The following is a 21,106-nucleotide window of genomic DNA, read 5'->3' as shown; positions in this document are numbered from 1 at the left end:
CAAATGCTATTAAAATGCTCCAAAAGAAATGAAGGAGACTAGCATTTGAGGTTGGAAGTGCCATATGAGAAGTGCACAGCCAAAATCCAAGTTTGTTATGGGTAGAAGATTACCTGTACCATAATTTTTCTGGGTTTCAGTTGATTATGTCTGAAAAGAATATGTCCTGCTTTGTACAGGTAACTTCTTGCAAAATTATTCCTTTCTCTCTAGCATAATTATAAAGGACAACTTTTTTGCCTATCCATTTGATAATTTATGTATTTGTAAATATAATAAAACCACAGTGGTTTGGACATTTACCGAGAATGACTGGTTTGGGGAATTCGAGAAACAAAAAGAGATAAAAACATCAGCTAGAAAAAGGAGTGCCTGCATTACAAATGGACTTTGTTATTTTTATCTTGGCAAGTATCATTAAACTTTAATTCTTTATGCACCCATGACAGATAAGTTTGTCCCACTTCGCATTAAAGATGTTATACATTATTTCTGACAAAGTAATAAACCCACTGCACTGAGACCTCACCCCTGCACACTGAAGCCTCTGCTCAGCAAGTATGTGACTGTAGAATTAGGCCTCAGCTTCTTCTCCTCATTGCAATCAATGGGATTACTGAGGTGAACTTGGAGCCTAGCTTTTTTTTTTTCCCCCTGGAATTTCTTTTTACCTAGTGAAGCAGCCAGTTTCACTAGGAAAAGTGAGTTTGCAGGGGCCTGGGGTTCTGCTGGGGGCATACATGTATGTTGATTTATTTGATTTGAAAAAAACAAACCTAGTTTTTCAGTCTGGAAAAAGGCACTAAACCTCAACTTTTAGTGCCAACACTGGCACGAGTGTGAGGCTATCAGAGCCATCACGGCTCAGCCTCTTGCCCTCACTGCTTCCGAAGACAACTGAGCCCACACGTTATCCCACCCATGTTGTTTTACTGTGTTTGAAGGTCAGTGAACAGACAGGTTCATTGCTAATCATCAATATAGACAAGGAGAAGCGTTGTTTTGTCCTAGACACGTCTAAGTTCAGATTTCTGCTTACCTTCATGCCAAGAGCAGGTTATCAGCCGTGACTCTGTCCCACAGGCCTTGTTTGGGTAATGGAGAGGGAACTGGCTGTCAGGAGCGCAAGGGCCCTGGGTGAGCTCTGCGTGAGGTAGGGGTTTGGGGCTCGCCTTCAAAGAGTCCTATATTCTTTCAGCGTGGCATGTTGAGAGGGTTTTTAAGGGCTTTAGGCTCTGCAGGGGACACTTCGGTGTCTCATGACCATCCCAGCAGACGAGGCTGAAGATAAAGGAGGGCTGACAGGTCTGAGGCAGCCATGGTCCATGGCAGACGGGGGGGCCTGGCCGTGGGGACACGGGGGTAATCCCCTCACTGCAGAGAGTCACCCCGAGCCCCTACAGTGGCGTCGGAGGGATCCGAGGCAGCCCGGCCGCCTCGGGTCGAGGTGAGGCACGGGTAACCGCCGCCCCGGCCCACCGCGGGGGCCCCGGCGGCGCAGAGCAGCCCGCCGCAGTCATGGCGCCCCGCGGCCAGGGCGGCCGTCGCGGCCGGTCCCTGAGGGAGAAGCGCCGCTCCCTGAGGGGAAAGTGCCGGTCCCCGAGGCGTGGGGTGCTGATCGCGATCGGGGGTGCCGGCCCCGGTCGGCCGGCGGGGCAGCCCTCCTCCTCCTCCCCCTCGTGTGCGATGCGCGGCCGCATGTGGGGCGCAGGCGGCGGAGTCTCCACCTCTTCTGGCAACTTGAACCTGTGGCTGCCAAGCTCCATTAAAGCTATCAGCAGTCGGGGGGGACGCGGTCCACAGCGAAGACGGGGTGGGTTGAGGTGTTTGTTTTGTTTTGTTTTTTTAAATATATATCTTCTCTCCCCCCACCCCCCTTCGTAAGGCTCGGGGCTGAGCAGGACGACCTCTCCGGAGTCTGCCCCGCCGCGCTCAGCCTCCCGCCGGCGGGCTGAAGCCGGGGTCCCGCCGCCGCGGGCACCGGAGCGCCGGAGGCGGCCCATGGCTGCGCCGCCGGGCGCCGCGCCCCGCTGAGCTCCGCGGGCACCGGCGGCCATCCCGCCTCTCCTGCCGCCGGCTGGGCGAGGAAACAGAGCGGCCACCATGGTCCGGTGCTGGTGGCTCGCCGGGCTGCTCGTAGGTAGGTGGCACCGTCGGTCGCTGCCAGTCTGGGGCGGGTGGAGAGGTGGGGGGGAGCGGGTGCGGGAGACGGGGTCGTCCCTTCGGGGGGCTCCCCGCCACCTCCCTCTTCCCTCCGGGCGCTGCGAAGGGAGGATTGGTAGGAGGGTGCAAAGGGATTGTATGGGGAGCGCAAAGAAGTAGCAAGGAGGGTGCAAAGAAATAGCGAGGAGCGTGCAAGGAGCGCGCGAAGAGGGCGCAAGGAAACGGCAGGGAGGGTGCAAGAGGTCTGCAAGGAGGGCGCAGGGAAGTCGCAAGGCGGGTCTCCGGGCGGCCGGCTCTGCGTCGGGGGTCCCCCCGGGGTGTCCGTGTCGGCCCGGGCCTGGCTGGCGGCCGGGCGGGAGGCACCTGGCGCCCGCAGCCCCGCTCCACGCCGCCCGCTCCGGGTGTCCCGGAGCGTCCGCGGAGGAGCCTGGGGCAAGGCTCTCCGCGCTGCTCGGCACCGTCTGTCGCCGTCCCCCTGGGGAGGGGACGGGGTGGGAGAGCCCCGGAGGAAGCCCGGGAGCCGTGGGGATGCTGCCTAGCTGTGGGGCCGGGGAAAGGGGGCACAGCCCCCCCCGCCGAGGGGCTTCCTTGAAACCTTTCCCGTCCCCCTGCTCCGAGCGGCGTGCGGAGGTGCCAGGAGGGCTGGAGGTCCGGTGCTGAGCTGCCCAGTGCGGTGCTGAGCTGAGGCTCAGCCTCTGCCTCCCACCAGAAGCTCCTAGAGCGGTGGGGGTTGCTGTCCCGTCGTCGTTCACCCCCACCCACCCCGAAACCCTGTCGGGCTTCCCTCTGTGCCGCTGCAGCTTGCTTCTGTCCGGAGCGCAGAGCACTCGGAGCGCTGGAGCTGGGTTTAGATCCAGGAAGGACTCAGAGGTGACTTTCAGCGGTGTTTCACCAGGAATTGGGAATTATCCCTGGGAGGATCCGGCACCTGCCCCAGCAAGGGACAACTTTTCACGAGTAGTCTCCTGCTCCGGGGACGTGCCGCCCAGCCCCAGATGTTCAGACTCTCTCTCAGAGCAGCGCAGGCTGCATCTTTGCGGCTCCCTTTCAGAAAGGCGTCTTTCAACCCCGCAGTTCTTGGAGCAGTTTCAGAAGAAAAGGTTCTGGCTTAAGAGACCATATGGGAGAACAAAGACAACAGTGCTGTGAAAAAAGGCAGTGATTCCAGTTTACAACAAAGAGCAGAGCCTGAGGGAGGCTCTTCCATCCTTGGACAGAGTATTTTCCTAGGAAATGCAAGGGAGGCTCTTGGTTGAGACTCTGCACCCCTGAACAGAAGGGGCAGGTAAAAGGCGGGGTGGGAAGGTGCCCCTGAGGCCCCTGTGCAGCCTGGACACTGGAAATCCAGACACCTGGGTTTCTGGCTGCTAGCTTCCTTTCTACCACTTAGTTTACTCATCTGAGGTTTTGGGCAGCAAAATATCACACTGAGTTGCCTCTCTAGCTCAGGGCTTAGTTTAGTGATCATTGCTATGGTATTATGTGTAACAGCTTTTGGACCTTATTGGCATTATGTGTAAAAGACCAGACTACAGAAAGCTCTAAGCAAGGTACTTCTTTAGAGTTCCTTTTCTGTTCTCCTTGTGTAGGGTCTTTGTCATGTTGTTCCCCCAAGATAAGGCTTAACAGGTTAAGAAATATATATTTTCCTTCATCATATATTTTATTAGCTCAAGTTGGTCTGCTCAGAGATCTGACATACTGCGTTATGTAAGATTACTCATGTCTAATTAGAATACTTATTTCTTAAATCTTCATACAATTTATGTTAGTCCAATCTAATTTAAAACCTGTGCTTCTTCCATCTGATGTCAGTGAGAGAATTCCCACTGATTTCAGTAAGAACAGAAGTTGGACCTTAAAATATATATTTAAATAGCTAAGTCTGATCCAGAACTCATTAAAATCAAAGCAAGATTTGCCAGTGATTTCACTGTGAGCAAAACTAGCACACTGTATTTTGCATAAAACTGAACATCAGCACGAGCATGACACCAGTGCATAATTAGTTGAAAAAGCACTTTAGTTAGGTAACTGGATCTGATTTTGGAGTCTCCTCCAGCAAAGAATCACTCATTCCTGGAAGTGTCTCCAGAGACTTGCAGAGTTTTACCTAAGCTTTCATTAAAGTCTTTACATTCCAATAACACCATGCTGATATTTTTCATGTGTAGCTTCTCCTACATGACTTTAACATAAAAGATCTATTCTTGCTTTTAATGTTTATTTTTAAGTTTAAAAATTACAGTGTTGGGGTAAGATAAGATCAACAGTTGCATTCAATTATAAGATTAGGAAGAGAATCCCATAAATGATAGTAGTACATGAAATATAGATATGTGGGTATGTATTTACACATGCATATATATCCACTTACTATTAAATTAACATAATTGTCTTTGGTTCAAATAGTGTTTGGTCAATGTTTACTTAGCTAATTTATTTTTACCAAGTTAGTGGGTTTTATTCTTAATTTCTCAAACTGGCCAGAAAATCAACAAGTAATGTATTATGCCAGATTGTGTGAGATGACTGTATTTGTTCTTTCCATAATTATAGGTTAGCCATGCTTCAAAGTACACGGATATAGATAAAAACAGGGCTGAGATGTAAAAAAAGCACAAGTGAAAAAAATATCCTGTGGTTTCTATATTTTCCCCACAAGCACAAATTGTTGAGTAAGGAGATTTTCAAAAGCCAGAAATTGCTACGAAGAAAACCAAAGCTGGAATCCAATGCTAGGGGAGGCTGCATCTGGCAGAACAAAGTTTGGAAAGAGATTTTGCTTTCAATGGGATCCTGTGTTTCCCCACAACATAGCATATGCCATCTATAAAGACAATGCTTTCATGCATGAGATAGATACAATCACTGCTAAAATCAACCTCAAAATTAGGAAGCACCTACACAATGCTGTTACACAATTCCTTTGGTTTTCTTATTTATTTGCTGAGGAAGATAAACTATGAAGCAAGAGAATTCCTATCCTCATGATTTTAAGATGGTGCATCTCAGATACAGTAATACCAAGAAACTGACAGTAAGAATGTGAGAATTTTAGTGTGTAACCCTTCTTCTGTAGGCTGAGTGCTGCCAGAAACTGAAAATATGATTCATAGAACAGCTCCTTCTCTACCTAGTCAAAATTGTGTAAGAACTGAGGGGTTAGTAATCTGCAATCTGTGGGTTTTTTTTTCCTTTAAGGAGTGAAAAGGTCTTATGCTCTAAAATGAAAAATTAGGAAAGTCCTGTTTCTGTATATTAAGAAACTCTGATGTCTATTTGAAATGCTAAAGCTCTGGTGTGTTAAGGGATAAGAGGGTTGAAATCCATCATTAATTTTGAGTTTTAGCAGGGTGATGGTGTGATGAACATGTCTTTCATACTGATGTTTTCTCATTTTCAGTGGATAGCTTATTAAATCATGATGGTTTTAATTCAGCTGAAACTGAGAATGCTGCAGTGAAGCTCAGCTCCTGTGGCACTGTTAGATAGACATTTGGATCAGTGCAACAGCAGCTCTCGACTTACAACTGGTGTGATGATACATAAGTCGACAGGAGAAGTCTCACCACTGAGTGAAGAGATTTGCTTGAATTTATTTTTTAAAACAATGCTTTAAACTTGAGTGCATCCCTTTGGTCAATCACTGAAAAGGTCCCTTATGGTTTCTACTGGGTTAACAGAAACATGGACAAATGTGTGACATTTTGGCCTTGTCTAAGTTGAAGACAGAGATCCTTGGAAGTGGGCTTTCACCCTGTACTCTGAGATCAATCTATACACCAAGCTTCCCACTGAGACAATTGGATTCACCTTGTTCACACCCTTACCAAATCCACAAGTGCTGGACATGGGCAGGTTATGGCTTTTAAGTGTCTCTTCTCCCCTGTTGATACAAAACCACAATGAGACGTTATTTTTAAAGCTTTTCAGAGACAGAATAATTTTTTCCAGTTAGACTCCCTGGAAAAGGCAGATGAAACTATAAATGACAGCAAAGTTTTGCTGCAGAAAAGCTCCCAAGTTTTGTTAGTTTTGAGTAGCGCGAGTCCCATTATTAGATTATGCAGCATGTAGGTTGAATGTCAACTTTGATTTTAGCATCTGTCCGCAGTGTTTAAGAGAACTGGAACACATCAAAACTTGGCTAATGTTGACAGGCAAAACAGTAGACTGAAATTTCAGGCTATCTAGAAACCACACCCAGACCCCAAAACACATGTTAGAAGTAACTTTAATTCTGTGCTTCAGCTGAACAAGTAACCTTTTTCTGTGGTCACTTGTGATTCTAAGTTAAACATGTGTGCGTATTTCTGGTGTGGGCTATGTATCAATTTTCCACCTTTCTGCAGAGCTTTTTTTCTGAGGATACCTTCCGCTGTGATTGCTTTTGAATGCCCTTCTCATCCTTGGCTTCACAGGAGCCAAGTAGCCTCAGACTATTAGATCCTATTAGATCCTATTTTTATTACTATAAACAGTATCCTTGCAGCAGCGCCAAGAATCCTGTTGTGTTAGGTGCTGAATAAGGAGAGAACAAAAGGATCGTTCTTGCTTTAGCAGGTTTATAATCTAATTTCCTGGATTTAGATTTTTGCTGGTGAGTACTTGACATTGCAGAGACCTACCAGGATTCCCAGCAGTGTCCAGCAGCTTAGTACCTATTGCAGTCATTTATGTTTTTACACACCTAAACGCCTTTGTGCATCTGGCCCCTATTTCTAGTCTCGTGGAAGCCAGGCAGTGATTTCGATGAGCGTGACGGTGGACAATGTGCTTACACAGGACAGCAGCTGTCTCCCGTGGGATCAAGGAACTGGGATGGCTCCATGGCCGTGGGAGACTGAAAGGCCACTCAGAGTATCCCACCGAATCCCTGCCAAGAGCGGGTTATTCCCTGCTGTACTAATGCTTTGTTCAATCCCTCAAAATCCTGCCAAGTAAGTGGACTTGCTCTGCCTACTAGATTGTGCCTCAAGAAGTTCACCCTGATATACAAGCCACATTTTTTCCTCTCCATTCACTCCCAACAGAACCTCTTTATTCACTGCAAGGAATTCCTTCCCTTCCTTGGTGTTTATGCTTTGTGAATATTTATAGGCGGTTATCATGTCTATCTTGCCCCAGCCGTCACTCAGCCGGGTTACATGTACTCTGCTCTTTTAATCTTGCTTTGTAACTCAATCCCTCCCACCCCCTAATAATTTTTTGTTGTTCTACTCTCAACTCCCGCCAGTTCTAGTTGCTCATTTTGCTTTGGGTAAATGCTATATTTATGTTAATATTATGTAGTGGGTGGTCTTTTCTGCACTCATGGTCCATGTGAGTGATTTAGACGTTCAAAATGAGGTTGGCATTTTATAGCCAAGCCATGGCCTGATTACTGGTTCCGCTCTTCAAAGCACTTCAGGAAAAAATATGCTTAGCCATCACTATTAAAAATGGCTGCGATAGCTGCTAATAAAGTGTCTGTGCAGGGGTTCGAGGGAGTTGCCAAAAACTGCATGAGTGCTCTATACATTCGAAATGACAGTGTGACATGAATTTCAAACCATGTGCTGTATTTTCTAATGATTTTCCAGCTCATCCAAATTAAGGAAGATAGATGTAATATTTCCCATTTGGTAAGAATATGAAATCCAGTTAGAATTTAACTGAGTCAGTTAGAATTTAACTGAGTCACAATATTGTTCAGCCTTGGACTGAATTGGTTTTTTCTTTGTTTTTGAAAATAAATGCTTTCCCCCATGAGTTCTTACCAGTCGCTCACCATTGAGGTACCCAGGGGATTAGAGATCATTTCCCTATGGTCTCACCTATCTCACCAAATTAAAAGTTAAACTTTCACCAGTGTTCAAGGAAAAAAGCTCTAGCATTGCCCATCTTTCCTTTGGTTTCTTTTGTTTTTTTGGTTGTATATTTCTTTGTGCCAAACTTACATGGCAATACCGATCAGAGTTTAACACAAGTCAAGATGTGTTAGTGTAGCCTGAACCCATTTGCTTTTTTTCAGTGCTTGCAAATGCTGAAAAAAGAAGGCATGTAGCAATTATCCCATGAGTTCTTACCTCTCCTGATTAACCATCCCTCTCCCTCCAGACCTTGTCCTGTAGGTTTGTGTCCTGTAGTGAATTGTTGCAGAAGCCCATTCTTAGCACTCCTGTCCACTCTCTTGGATGCCCTGGCTGGGCTGCCCGGTGTGGGGCTGGCGGCGGGGCAGGGATCTGAACTAAGGGCTGGTTCCCACATAGCCAGCCACAGTGGTTGGGCCAACTGGGTCATTGGCTATATAGAATTGCTCAGCTATTTTCCAGTAAATCTTTTGACACTGACCAATTTAGCTGTGGAAAAAGCATATGACTCCTCTTTCTGAGTCTGTGCAATATCTTCTGGGAGGTGGGAAGGAGAAACATGAAGTGAAATACCTCCTGTATCTGTCAGGAGAGCAACTATGTGGTGAGCAAAGCTCTGTTGTGTAATTGAAAAGTGTGGCGTCTTGATTAACTGTAGGAGATCTTTTGGGAAGATGTACTCACATCTGCCTCTGGGGCTTTTATTTGGCACCATATGTCCTCTATGCCAACCCTTACATGTCTTGCTTAGTTTACTCCATTTAGAATATCCCATAGCCCGTTTCTCCTTTGTATCCCATTGTTCTCCAAATGGAGTGTTTACTGTCAGTTTATGGGGATGGGCATTTTCTGAGTAAGGTGCTGATGCTGTGTTGGTACGGTCATGGGATCTTTCCTGTTCACAGACTCCAGTAAAAGTGGGATCAAGCCCTGCAATCCCATCCACAGTGTTAGGCCCAGTTTTCTTCTTTGGGGTAAACAGCCAGAGAGGGCAGTTTTAAGAAGCCATTTTATTTAAATGTAGTTTATACTGAAGATCTTTGAGGTGCAGGAAGGAATACCTTCTCCCTTCTCCCCTTCCCTGCCACACATCCCATGTGTCTTGTCTTCTATTGCTGGACATGACCCTTACAGGAGAAATAAATGATTCCATGATTCCAAGAACAAAATACTTACTTCTCTAGTGCCTTATAAACCTCCAGCCAACTCACCACAAGTGCATCACTGTTTTAATTGTGGATATGACAGTATCTGAATCTGTTTGCCAGTGTGTTGAAAGTATGTGATGAAGGTTATGTTTTGAAAATTTCTCTAAAATCATGAGCTGCTTGGGAGTCTTGAGTCAGCTGAGTTGCCTCTTAGGATCTGCAGAATTTCATATATGATTATACTCTGTTATGTACAGGAAACTCAAGGTGATGCTCTGCAATGATAGCTAACAGGTAATACATTTATTGTGCCATCCTCAAAAGAATAATTGAGAAACATCTAGTGAATTTGAAGCATTTTACAAATAGCATACGCTGAGCATCAGACTGGTGAAACAGCTATATGTAATTATACCCGTTTTACAGACTAATAAGGGATGAATAATAGAAATACTTTTCCAGAAGCCAAACAGTATTCCAGTGAAAGCACTGGCATCCTCCCTCAACCACTTGACCACATTCTGGCTTCAATTCAGGGAGGCATTACTAATCAGGAAAAATGCTCATGCACTGGCTTAATTTCAAGCACATGCTTAAGTTTCACTGAAACCAATTGGACTTAAGCATGTGCTTAAGTCCTGTCCTGAACTGGGTTCAGTTTGCAGATAGGCAAAATGCAAAGTTCTGCTGTGATACAGTTTTCCACCCCCAGTGTGTTATATTTAAGTTTTATAACTTTATAATATTATAATATAAACTGTATTGTTCTCTTGGGAGTGCCTTACTCTGAATTAAAAGCACCACTAACTTAACCTCCACACAAATGCAAGAAAAATTGATTTGCTAAATACAAACATTTTCTTTGCTTTTAAAAGAATGCCTATTCCTTTAGTGGCTAACCCAAAATCCATTCTGCATGGTCTCAGGCGAGAAAAATGCTGAAGAAACACTGTTTTGCTCTGTTAATTGAGTCTGTGTGGCTAAGTATAATTCTCTATTATATTGATATGCTTCTTATAGTCCATTTCATTCCAGTCTGAACATTCCTCAGAAAATATCAAAGCTTTTATGTCATCTCTAAATGAAGAAATGTGTAATGCTCCATGACTTCAGGCACTGATCTTATCCCTGTGAATGGGTGACTAACTGAAACATTAGAATTATAAATGGGAATAATAAATTCTGGCCATAGGAGGCAATAACATGTAACAGATTAAGCAATCTAGCTCTGGAGAAGAGTTGATCTACAGTAACTAATTTGGTGCAAGCTGTAATATATGCATTTTCTCCTACATTTTTAAGGAAACACATGTGTGACTCAAGCTTGCTTTTTTCCAAAGTCAGTCTGCTTGGAGGAGCACAAGATTTGTTTCCAACAAGGCATATTACAGTATTTCTCTCCTGGTTGGTATTTTTTTCCTTTAAAAGTGAGAAGTGGGTCTGAATCCGGACCATACAGAAGTTATGTAGCACAACCCCACTGGCAGGCTCTCATTTTCAGGCTTGGCCATTGCCTGGGAATCTTCCATCTTAATTTTACCAACAAATTGCTCTGCAGAGCATTTCCAGTTTTGCCTTTCTATCATTTGATGCTGTGGGTCTGATTTTTCTGAAAGTTGCTTATACAAATGAATATATAGAATAGTTTGTCAGTATTTGCTACTGCTATGGTCTCAAGCCTTGATCCAGTTTCTGCTGATTGCAGCGATCAGCCGCCGTTCCTGGTTACTGACATTCCTAAATGCGTGAGTGCTTGTGCAGCCCCATTGCTCGGAGACTTTGGGCCAGTATTTTGGATGCAGCACACACCGAAAAGCTGGAAGAAGATACTGTTTTGTCTAGCTGCTGTACTGAGGAGCTCTCTGGAAACGCTTGTGGTTAATCGATACAGACGGATGGGATAACGAGTGAGTGGAAGAGATCACAGTTGGGGATTTTTTTAGATTTTCCAATGAATGAGTATTTTTGTCTTGAAGATGAATTGTGAATAATTCCTTCCTCCTGCCCAAAAACTCTGTAAAGCAGTTAATTTGCGTCTCTCTTAAGACGGAGAGAGGAGCTGCTCTGATGTGCTTCACCAGAGGCTGAGTAACGTAGTGACATATGAGTGACAGCTACTTTATGCTGCTCTTGGAATAGAGATGTGCCCTAACTACAGATTTTAGGTCTGGAACGGAACTTTTTCAGCTTGAAAGGATGTTTGTATCTGGTGGGGCTGCGCTGGAGTATTTGAGGGAGAAAAGCAGCCACAAAATTTGGACACAAGCCAATAGCTTTTGTTTTGAGGATGCATCCAGCTTGGAGTCTTGTGTACAGTTAAGTAAGACAAAATCCCTAGGAATTCCCATCATGTCAAATATTTACATTCTGGAGGCTTTTTCTTTTTCTTTTTTCCCATGGAGTTTGATCCTGATTATAAAAATTCCCTCTTCTATTGAATGTGTCAAAATGTAGTGATTGCGTTGCCAAAGTGTCTGTGCTCTCAAACAATGTAGACTTTTAGTATTTCTGCCAAAAGTAGCACTAAGGGTTCAGTCAAATATTGAAGCTTCTGCTTCAATAAACACACATAGCGCACAGTTAGCGAGTTGAGAATGGGGCTATGTTCTGTGCTGTTATGTCGGTATAGCCATGGTCTACACCGATACCTCTAGAGTCTTTCTGTGGTTATGAGCAAGAGCAAATCTGACCCTTATAGTCCATTACCTCTAATACAAATACAGTTATTTTTTAGTTTACTGTATTCTCTAGGATAACGATTTCATGTTTTTCTTAACTGTAACTCAGTTTGGCCTGTCCTTGTACCGATGGCGCTCCAAAAGCTTTGCCAGTGATTAGGCCCCTTGGTAGAGCAGTCAGATGAAACTTGGCATATTCTGCAGGTGAGAATTAAAAAAAAAATGGGAGTAAGGAGCACATGGGATTAAATTTGCCCAAGGCCACACAGCAAAGTCATGGCAGAACTGGGGTTGAGGACACAGAGCCCCAACTCCTAATGGGCTCCACTAAATGGGAACCCATGGGGCAGCCTGAGTAGATGCTGCAGCTGCCAAATGGAAGGTTTAACTAATAGGAATGGGTTTTGTCATCCAGTATTTTCCCATTTTCACATGAAGACTCGAACTGCTTTTTTTAGGAAGCAATAGTTCAAGCAATTGTGAAGGAGCTGGCTATGCCTGCTCGCCACATCCAGCCCTTAAAGATGATAAAACCAGTACAACTGTGAGTCTGCTCCAAAAAGAGCCCTTAACACTAATAATGCGTCTTTCCAGCTAGTTTATGCACTCCAGTGCATGGTGAGGTAACAGAAAATCCACGGCTGGTTTCACTGGCCTTTGGGTAGGTAGGCTGCTTCTGTTGTTGCTCTCCTGCTTCACTGGGGGCTTCACTTTCCATGTGGTTATTCCCTTTGTGGGAGTTTCAGGGTTTGCGTGCTTAAATTGACACAAATATATTTTAAGGACCCTGTTACTGTGATGTGTAAAACCTTTGGAAATGGTAGCGCCATAGTGAACCGACTGAATTTGTCCATCAGACGTTAAGTCTTAAGTTATATATGACCAGATTAGTAATAAAATACTGTTTGAGTGGGAATCTGTCTGCATTGTCCCATGTTCAGGAGCCTCTGAACTGCACAGCAGATGTTTAATTACTGAGTTCCCATTTGACTTGGTCTAGGGCTTATATTTGTGGCAAACTAGGCTGCAGATTTGTAACAGGGATTTTAACCCTCTGTGTGTGTGTAGGATGTGTCGATGCCAGGGATGAGAGATTTTTGTCTTGAAATAAATGGGCTGTGAGAATTGGGGGAGCCTCCCTGGCAGACCCCAGCCGTGAATCTCACCCTGAGTGTTTATATGTGTGTTATATCCTGGGCCAGTGAGCTAGGGAATGTGACTGTTGTTGCTCAGCAGCTCGTAGTCTCACCCGTGGTTTGCAGCAGATCCGTACACATGAGCTTCATCTGCAAACACTTCTTGTTAGGAAGGTGATTGCACTCTCCAAGCCAGGCTTGGCCCTTCACAATCTCACCCATCACTTCTCTGATGTGCAGCCAGATGGTTGGGGTTTCTTTTCCCAGTGACAGGTCTGGTTTAGGCAAATCTCCCAGTAAAGACCACGGGATGGTTCAGGCTGTATAGAAGGACGTCTGTGGCACACAGGAACTAAGACAAGCAGATGTGACTCTGTATCTTGATCTCCCCGAGTGAGGCACAGGGTGTGCAAACATTTAGCATCCTCACTCTGTGGGAAGGTAATACACACACGTTAGGGCTTTCCATCTGCTAGGCAGGCTGGAAAGCAACATGTACCCTGACCATTGGCGTGTAGTGAATAAAAGTGGGCTTGAAAATTTCCAGCACACTACCGGGTAAATCGCAAAGCAGAGCTGGGCTTGGGACCCCCGGCCGGCCTGGGCTGGGCCCAGCACCGCCAGGCCGAGGGGCCGGGCCCGGCCGCTCGGCGAGAGCAGAACACTGGTGGGGTTTCAGAAGGAGCTTCACTGAGCCCCCGTTTCGTGGTGTTAGAAAGAGGTAAATCCCAAGTTTCTTACTGAAGCAAACTTGCGATGAGTGTAACAGACGTTTTGCTTAAGTAAAGAGTGAATAATATATAGGAATATACATGTATATGTGTGCATGCAAAGGTCTTCAGGATTTAGCTGAGTGTTCACACATTCCCTAAGCCAATAACATCCGTTGTTATGGGAAATGAGGTAAGTGACAGAATTACTGTCCTTATGGCGGGCGACAGGCGAGTCTAATGTTCCCATGCTGTAATTCCCTGTTTCAGTTACTGCTTCAACAATAGCTTGAGAGAGAGAGAACATGAACAAAGAGCACTCAGTTTTATTTGAAGATTTCATCTAAAAAATAGTTGGATTCAGATGAAACTCGAGTTGGAAAACAGTACAATAAAAAAAATCTGTATCCTTAACTAAGAGTTTGCTCCTCAGCTAACACTTTAAAGGTTTCATTCTCTAGCTAGCCCTAGTTAATGCAGCCAAAGGTGGTTGAAATGGCGTTTGAGATGTTTTTCTGCGCCGATGCAGCGGTCCCGAAACGCAGGTGCCGAGCACAGGGCAGGGCCCGAGCTGTACCTGCGGGTACCCGGCAGAGCCTCCGCACCCCGCGGGGCGGGGCAGCGCGGCTCTCCGCGGGGGATTTGGCGGGGCGCGTAACCCCCCTCTCAGCCGCTGCCTTGCGGGAGGAGACCCGCAGCGCGGAGAAACCTGCTGCCAGGGTGTGTGTAAGTAATGCTGAAGTGCTGACAGCCTTCCCCCCCCCCCGCTTCTCTCCCCCGCGCAGCCTGCGCGGCCGCGGAGCCGCCCCTGCGCTGGGAGCCGCGGTGCCGGCAGCAGCTCCGCCACCTGCAGGACGGCGCCAGGATCGCGGCGCGGCTGCCCCCCCGCCTGGAGGGACGCTGGGTCTCCACCGGGTAAGGCACCCCCCGGGAACGCACCCCCAGAGCCCCAGCCCCCCAGCACTGCTCCTGCACCACCACCCACCCTCCCACCCCCCCCTCCGTGCTGGGCTTGGCGGCGTGGAGAAAGCAAATAGCTGAGCGACAAAAAGCCTGTTCCCTTCTCCCCGCTCCCCGAGCACCCACCCCCGCCTGGAGGGAGGCCTGAGGGCCCCCCCACCCCTGGGTGCCCTTAGAGCCTCACGCCTCTCTGCCCCATGAGGGTGCAGCTGATGAGCACACCCTGCTGGGATGGGCAGGGCAGCCTTGATCCCCCCCTGCCCCGGGCGCTCTTCTCCCCGGGGAATGGCACAAAGGGTAAGATCCTCTGTCTGACACTGTCACGTTCAGGTAGCCCAGATCTTAAAATCACCCAAGGGTGGCCACCGGGTGTGGGAGACTGTTGCCCACGATGCTGCTCCCACCCGTGCTCGCCCCTCTGCTCCACCCTGGGGGAGGGATTTCACCCCGCGCCCCCCAGCCGCGCGCTGCGGGCGGCTCAGGACTGCTTTCCTCCCCAGGTGCGAGGTGCGGCCGGGACCCGAGTTCCTCACCCGATCCTACCTCTTCTACGCCAACCGCCTCTTCAAGGCTTACCAGTTCTACTACTGGGACCCCTCGTGCCGCGACCCTTCCTACTCACTGGTCATCAAGGGCAAGCTCCGGCTGCGCCAGGCCTCCTGGATCACCCGCGGGGCCACTGAGGCCGACTACCACCTCCACAAAGTCGGCATTGTTTTCCACAGCCAGAAGGCCATGCGGGAGGTGGCCTCCTGGATCAACCAGACCTCTGGCGAGGGCTGCAGCGGGTTCCTGCCCCCGGGCCGCACCTGGGCTCCCGGAGCCCTCTACGAACTGCTGAGCGCCAAGACCGAGCGCGACTGCACCGCCGCCTTGGGCTTCGCCATGCACGAGCTCAGCCTGGTGCGGGTGGAGAAGCACTACCAGCCCTTGCTGCAGCCGCAGCAGAGTGGGAGCCGGCTGGTGGAGGAGCTGTACCTGGGGGACATTCACACCGAGTGGGTGGAGAGGCTCCACTACCGACCCACCGGTTATCAGCGACCTATGCAGAGCGCCGTGGTAAGGACATCTTTACAGGGTCCCCTCGTCGGTTCACAGGCTTTGCCAAACATTTATTAAAATACCACCTGCCTGCACTTAACCCCCTCTTGCCCTAAGGACATGCGGATGAGGAGGTGCGGGGCTGTAGGTGCCCCAGCGTGCTCTGCAGCACATGGGATTCACCCTCTCCCCTACCAAGAGAGTGGGGCTGGGGTGGGTGAAAGCTCAGCAAAACCAACATCAGAACGTTGGCATGGGCCGGGAGTTAATGGCTTTTCTTTGGCTCTGTGTTTTCCTAGGAAATGCAGTTTCCTGGTTTCCTGCACCAAAGGCAGTGAAGGCTTTGGGCTGCACGTCATTAGAAACTGCCTGCTCTGTCGTTTGTCTTCCTCCCCCTCTCTTTCGCTTTGTCATGTCCTCCAGGTTGAGAAAGGAGCGAGGAAGCAACATCTGCCATTAAATCGTTAGTCCTTGGCGTAATGCCATTAGAAGAGGAAGTTGCTCTGAATACAATTACGTTATAACACAGAAATCAAACTTTGATTTTGACATAAATAAAACTGAGAAGGAGACCTGGTTGCCTTATATTGTATTTTAGATTTTATTTTGCCGCAGGTTAGTTTATTCCCAGGAAAGCACGTTTCTATCTGAATCGTAGCTAATCAATTCAGAACTGATACACAGTGAGATGGGGTGAAAAAACCTCCCTGAACTTTACCAGGTAGAACTGAATTAACTGGAAAAAAAAATTTTGGGGGCAACATTTCCCCACACCCCAAACTACACCAATTGAATTCTGAAAAACACAGAGCAACACTCCTCTCCCCCTTGAAAGCAACATTCTTAAATTGGTTAAACTTGTGTTATCTTGGGCCAAAACCATATATATGAGCAAAACCAGATGGTAAACATAAACACTTTTAAAAGTTAATTTAAACCCAAACCTAAAGATACTGAAATTCACTCTCTGAATATAGCACTGTAATTAATCAGCTAACAGCTCTCCAATGGACCAGCACATGATGTCACCACTTGGCGATAATTAGAAGCTGCCATACATTAGAAATAACTTCACACGACTGGTTTAAGCAAGTAAGATTTTTGGCTCCATGTCTATAGTGATAATTTTATTGGGCCTAGGATTTTTCTTCTTTTTTTCTTTTCTCTGAACTAACATCCATTTGCCTGTGCTGGTGAGTTACACAGCTATGTTAGGAATTATTTTTTAACCCTCTATGAAAATATCACTCCTTTTCCCTTAAATTTATATCTGTTTTAAAGAAACCCATTCTCCCCAAATTACCTTTCATTATCAAAGAATTTCCTGTCTGAGGAGAGCATATATATTTGCCAACTTCTGGGATTATTTAGCCATAATGTACTGTGTACTGTCAGCACTCATTAACGTGACAGTAGCAGTAAAGCAAGCTGAAAATGACTAAATTACAGTAGACTCCAATCAACTTGCATGTAAATTACCCACCCTATGGTTAACTACTGAGTTATTTAACCTCGTTGCATACGACAGCTCAGTAAAGATTAGCTTGTGTTCTAGAAAACGATATAATGTTCAAACCCTGGTTATTTAAAAGTAAATCAGTTGTGATATATGAAGTATAAGAAAAAGTTCCACGCTACACAAACCCCCCTCCTGGCACTGGATCAGCCGCGGGACCGGTTTGACTCAGAGCCCCGCACGAAGCACAGGCGGAGCGGCAAAGGTCGGCTCCTCGTTTTGCAGCGGGTCCTTTTCTTCTCGGTCTCCGGTGCGGTGCCCGTTCCGGCTGCTGGGCAGACCCGCCGCCTCCCTCCCGCCCGGCAGTGACCCACTCACGCAGCCGCGGGAGCGTGGCCGTGGGCGCCGTGCGGCCGCGCCGGGCCGGGGGCGAGGGGGCAGCAGAAGGTGCTTTTGGCCGTCCCGGGGAGGCTGCCATCAGCGCGGTGTGGCGCGGCCGTGGAAGCCTCCCCCGCGGTAAGGCTTCACGGCCTTTTCCATTGCCAAAAAGGCGGCGTTGTTTCTTCTGAACCGGGGCAGAGATGCGCTGGTGTAGCTGACGTCTTCCAGCACTCATCATCCTCACCCGTGGGTGCGTGCAGCAGCTTCTAGTGGAAAACTCGCGAGGGAACAACCGGGCTGGCCTGAGGGAGCGTCCCGTGCCCTTGGAGCAGCTCTGCCCTCGCCCTGCCCTGCCTGCAGCCTTTCCTCGGCGCCCCGGCACAGGGCAGAGCGCAGCCGCAGGGCTCAGACCTCTCTGTCCTTCCCAGCCGACCAGAATAGCAAAGAGCCAGGGCAGCGCTTTACCTCACTTAATCTGCTTGGGTGTCTTGGGCCAAGCTCACTGCCGTTGAACACCCTGGTGCGGAAGAGGGGAGTTGGAGCTTTTTAAATATTCCAAAAGTGTTTTTTGCTTGTCGGTTTACATAAACGTTGTTTTTTGTCTTCTGCAGCACCACGTTCATCCTTGCCCAGCCTGTGGGATTATATACAGAGCCGACGAGCACCACCCACCCATACTGCCCGTCAGAGCTCAGCTGCCAATGCAGCTCAGCGGCAGCTGGGTGAGCACCCACTGCGAGGTCCGGCCGGCGGTGCTTTTCCTTACCAGGTACTTCATATTCCATGGTAACAACCACACCTGGGAAGGTTATTATTATCACTACTCCGACCCACTCTGCAAACAGCCAACTTTCACCATCTACGCATCTGGGCATTACAGCCAAGGCATCCCCTCCTCCAAAGTGAGAGGCGGCACAGAGCTGGCTTTTAAAGTCACCCAGGCTCGGGTGACACCAATGGACCAGGTGACGGTGATGATGCTGAACTCGTCAGAACCTGGAAGTTGTGGGCTGGCAAGCTCCTGGAGTGCTGGGGTGGAGCAGGATATAACACCCACGAATGGATGTTTGGCTCTGGGCATCAAGCTGCCCCACACAGAGTATGAGCTGTTCAAAACGGAACAAGACACGAAAGACCGCAGCCTGCTGTACATTGGCGAAAGGCCCACGGACGGATCCAGTCCCGACAGTCCTGACAAGCGACCCACGTCGTATCAGGCACCTCTGATTCAGTGTGCTGGAGCATCAGGGGAATTTTCTAACTATGTTAGTCTAAAATACTCGGGAAGAAAGGATGCTAATGGGAATGAAGCACTAAAACCCCTGCCTGTGGCCTTTTTGTTGTTTATAGCACTTCTGTTTTTAAGATGGGACTAGTTATCTATTCAGGTACAGCACAGAATTCAGATAGTCTTGGTGCTAGCGTGATTTTTATATCCTTCGGTGAGCACATCTGGAATCAGTTTTGCTCAGATTTGGAAACACTTTTTAAAAACACCCAACTAGTGAGGACAAGGAGATATGCCTGACTACATTCTGTTTGTCCTGTGGCTATATTGCCTAATCTCCCCTCTTTGCATACAAATTTAATGTAGTGACATGGATGCGGTGCACATTGCAATAGATAATTTAGCAATATGAGGGGGGAAGAAAGCAACATCAATTACAGTTGCTGCTTTGAGCTTTTGACATTGCTAAGATTTAATCAAGAGCTTGATTCAGATGTAATTCAAACATCCGAAGTGTCAGCTGCTGAGTTTCTTTGGGGTTAAGCTCCCTCCCATCATACATACTCCTTATTGCTGTTCTTGCAAATTTAATCTGCAGAGTCAGTCAGCAATAAACAGTCAGCAAGTGTTCTTGATAAGGGCACAGTTAATCATGCCCTTCTCAGTTTACAGACATTTTCTGCAGTTTTCATCTGTATGTACACACACAAAGATGCAACGTACAATCTTTCACTTACGTACGTACAACAAGCCGCCCTCCCGGAGCATTCCCTCGGCAGACTGTTACGCCTGACCCTGGTCACAGAAGAAGATCCAGTAAATGGAAAATGCTTCTGTGCACAACTGCTCCGACCTCCAGCATTACCTGCCTGCAGGCGCTGCATCCTTGCTGCATTATTCTGGCTTCTCCAGTGCAGTACTGGCCTGCGCTTCGGCACGTGTCAGCACCAGCCCCGTGCCGCTGCCCGCCGTGGCCGGCAGGCACAGGCAGTGCCGGGCAGTCGCAGCTCCCACTCGCCACCCACCCAGCGAAGCAGAAGATCACTTACAAAGTCTTCTCGGGCCATCTGTTTTCTCTGTCTCCTTTTTCGTGAGCGTACTGCCATACCAGTTGTTAATCCAGCTCTTTCAATCCAAATGTCACTTCCAGCCTCATTCCTACGAAGATGTTTTATAAATCAGCCTGTAGTGAACAATGCGCTGAGGAGACACTCGAGTCAGACAGCAGTCAGGTCACGCTGATTTCTACTGACGAGAAGGACAAACTAAGAAATTATATTCCCTGTCTGCTGCAGCTAAGAAGCATATAACTTACTCAGTGAAGCCCTCCTCCCAGTAGCTAAATCCTCTCCAAATAAGCCTATATATCTTACTCACAAAGGATATTTTATTAAACCAGCTATGCAATAGCTACCTTCTTAATGCTGTATTTACGAACTTGCAGCTTGTACTTAAATAAATTATGGGTTTTATAACATAAAAATACTTTTGGGGGATCTGTACATTAATAATTCAAGCGAGATGCTTATTAAATGCATACAATTGTGACATAAATGTTGTCAGCATGTTCACATGTTGCAGGCATGATCAAATATTAATCACACACATAAACAGTTACACTTTTAAGATGATACACAAAAAGGCCAAGCTTGGCTTCATCACCTTCCTTTCCTTCTGCAGTCAGTGGAGAAGGAGCCTTCTCCAGGGTTTAGCTCAGCAGGCAAAATACCTCCCTGTTTCTAAGGGTGGATGTGTTTTGTTGCCTGCTACTGCGTGGAGATCCATGGGCAAACGTTTGAAGAACGGGAAGTGCATCTTGGAGAACGTGACGTCTCCTTTGGGATGTCCCAGTTGTGATCTGTGGATCAGGGCAGGTCTGGGGTGGCACAGCTGCACCCCATGTAAACCCTACACGTGGCAGAACGTTTTTGTCAGCAGAGCAGTTTCCCATCTCCTGCTAGAGCGGTCACACAGGGCAGCTGAGAAGAGCCCGTGGCTCAAAGCGGCAAAGCTGCACATTTTTGCGGGACCCAGAGGTGTCCATGGCAAGGACTGGGAAAAGCCTTGTGCTGTCTTTGGAGGGTGGGTGGAGGAAGGGGGAGGGAATTCCTGCCCTACATTTACCCCCAAGAATGAGATTTGTGTGCAGATACTTTTTTTTTTTTTTCATTTACATAGTATGGAAACGTATTAAACTTAGCAAGTGTTGCGATACCGCATAGTGTAAAAACTCCTCAGTGACCAGAGATCCTTTCGAGGTGGTGATGGGGTTAACATGACATAACGGGTTAAAAGACAACATCCCATACTTCTGCAACGCATGCAAGGAGCACTCCAGAAAGCGCCCGCC

At 47.6% G+C, this 21,106-nt stretch overlaps 1 protein-coding gene across 1 annotated transcript; it reads left to right on the top strand.

Annotated features, from left to right (window-relative positions):
• Positions 1-1,496: 1,496 nt before the first annotated feature.
• On the top strand, positions 1,497-20,239 carry APCDD1L (APC down-regulated 1 like). The gene is made up of 4 exons (XM_042800755.1): positions 1,497-2,140; positions 14,476-14,605; positions 15,151-15,709; positions 18,140-20,239. Exons 1-4 carry the CDS (start codon positions 2,104-2,106, stop codon positions 18,902-18,904), a joined length of 1,491 nt encoding a protein of 496 aa, XP_042656689.1. The 5' UTR covers positions 1,497-2,103; the 3' UTR covers positions 18,905-20,239.
• The last annotated feature ends 867 nt before the right edge of the window (positions 20,240-21,106 follow it).

This window comes from Tyto alba, unplaced genomic scaffold, assembly GCF_018691265.1.
Source record: "Tyto alba isolate M040663 unplaced genomic scaffold, T.alba_DEE_v4.0 Super-Scaffold_33, whole genome shotgun sequence".
In the NCBI taxonomy this organism is placed as follows: domain Eukaryota; kingdom Metazoa; phylum Chordata; class Aves; order Strigiformes; family Tytonidae; genus Tyto; species Tyto alba.
This window is presented reverse-complemented; position numbering and strand designations above follow the sequence as displayed.

Excerpts from the sequence above, each read along its gene's own strand:
- APCDD1L (XM_042800755.1), top strand. The coding sequence starts at position 2,104 with ATGGTCCGGTGCTGGTGGCTCGCCGGGCTGCTCGTAG. Across the intron at positions 14,606-15,150 it reads GGACGCTGGGTCTCCACCGG|GTGCGAGGTGCGGCCGGGAC; the intron begins GTAAGGCACCCC and ends TTTCCTCCCCAG. Across the intron at positions 15,710-18,139 it reads GACCTATGCAGAGCGCCGTG|CACCACGTTCATCCTTGCCC; the intron begins GTAAGGACATCT and ends TGTCTTCTGCAG.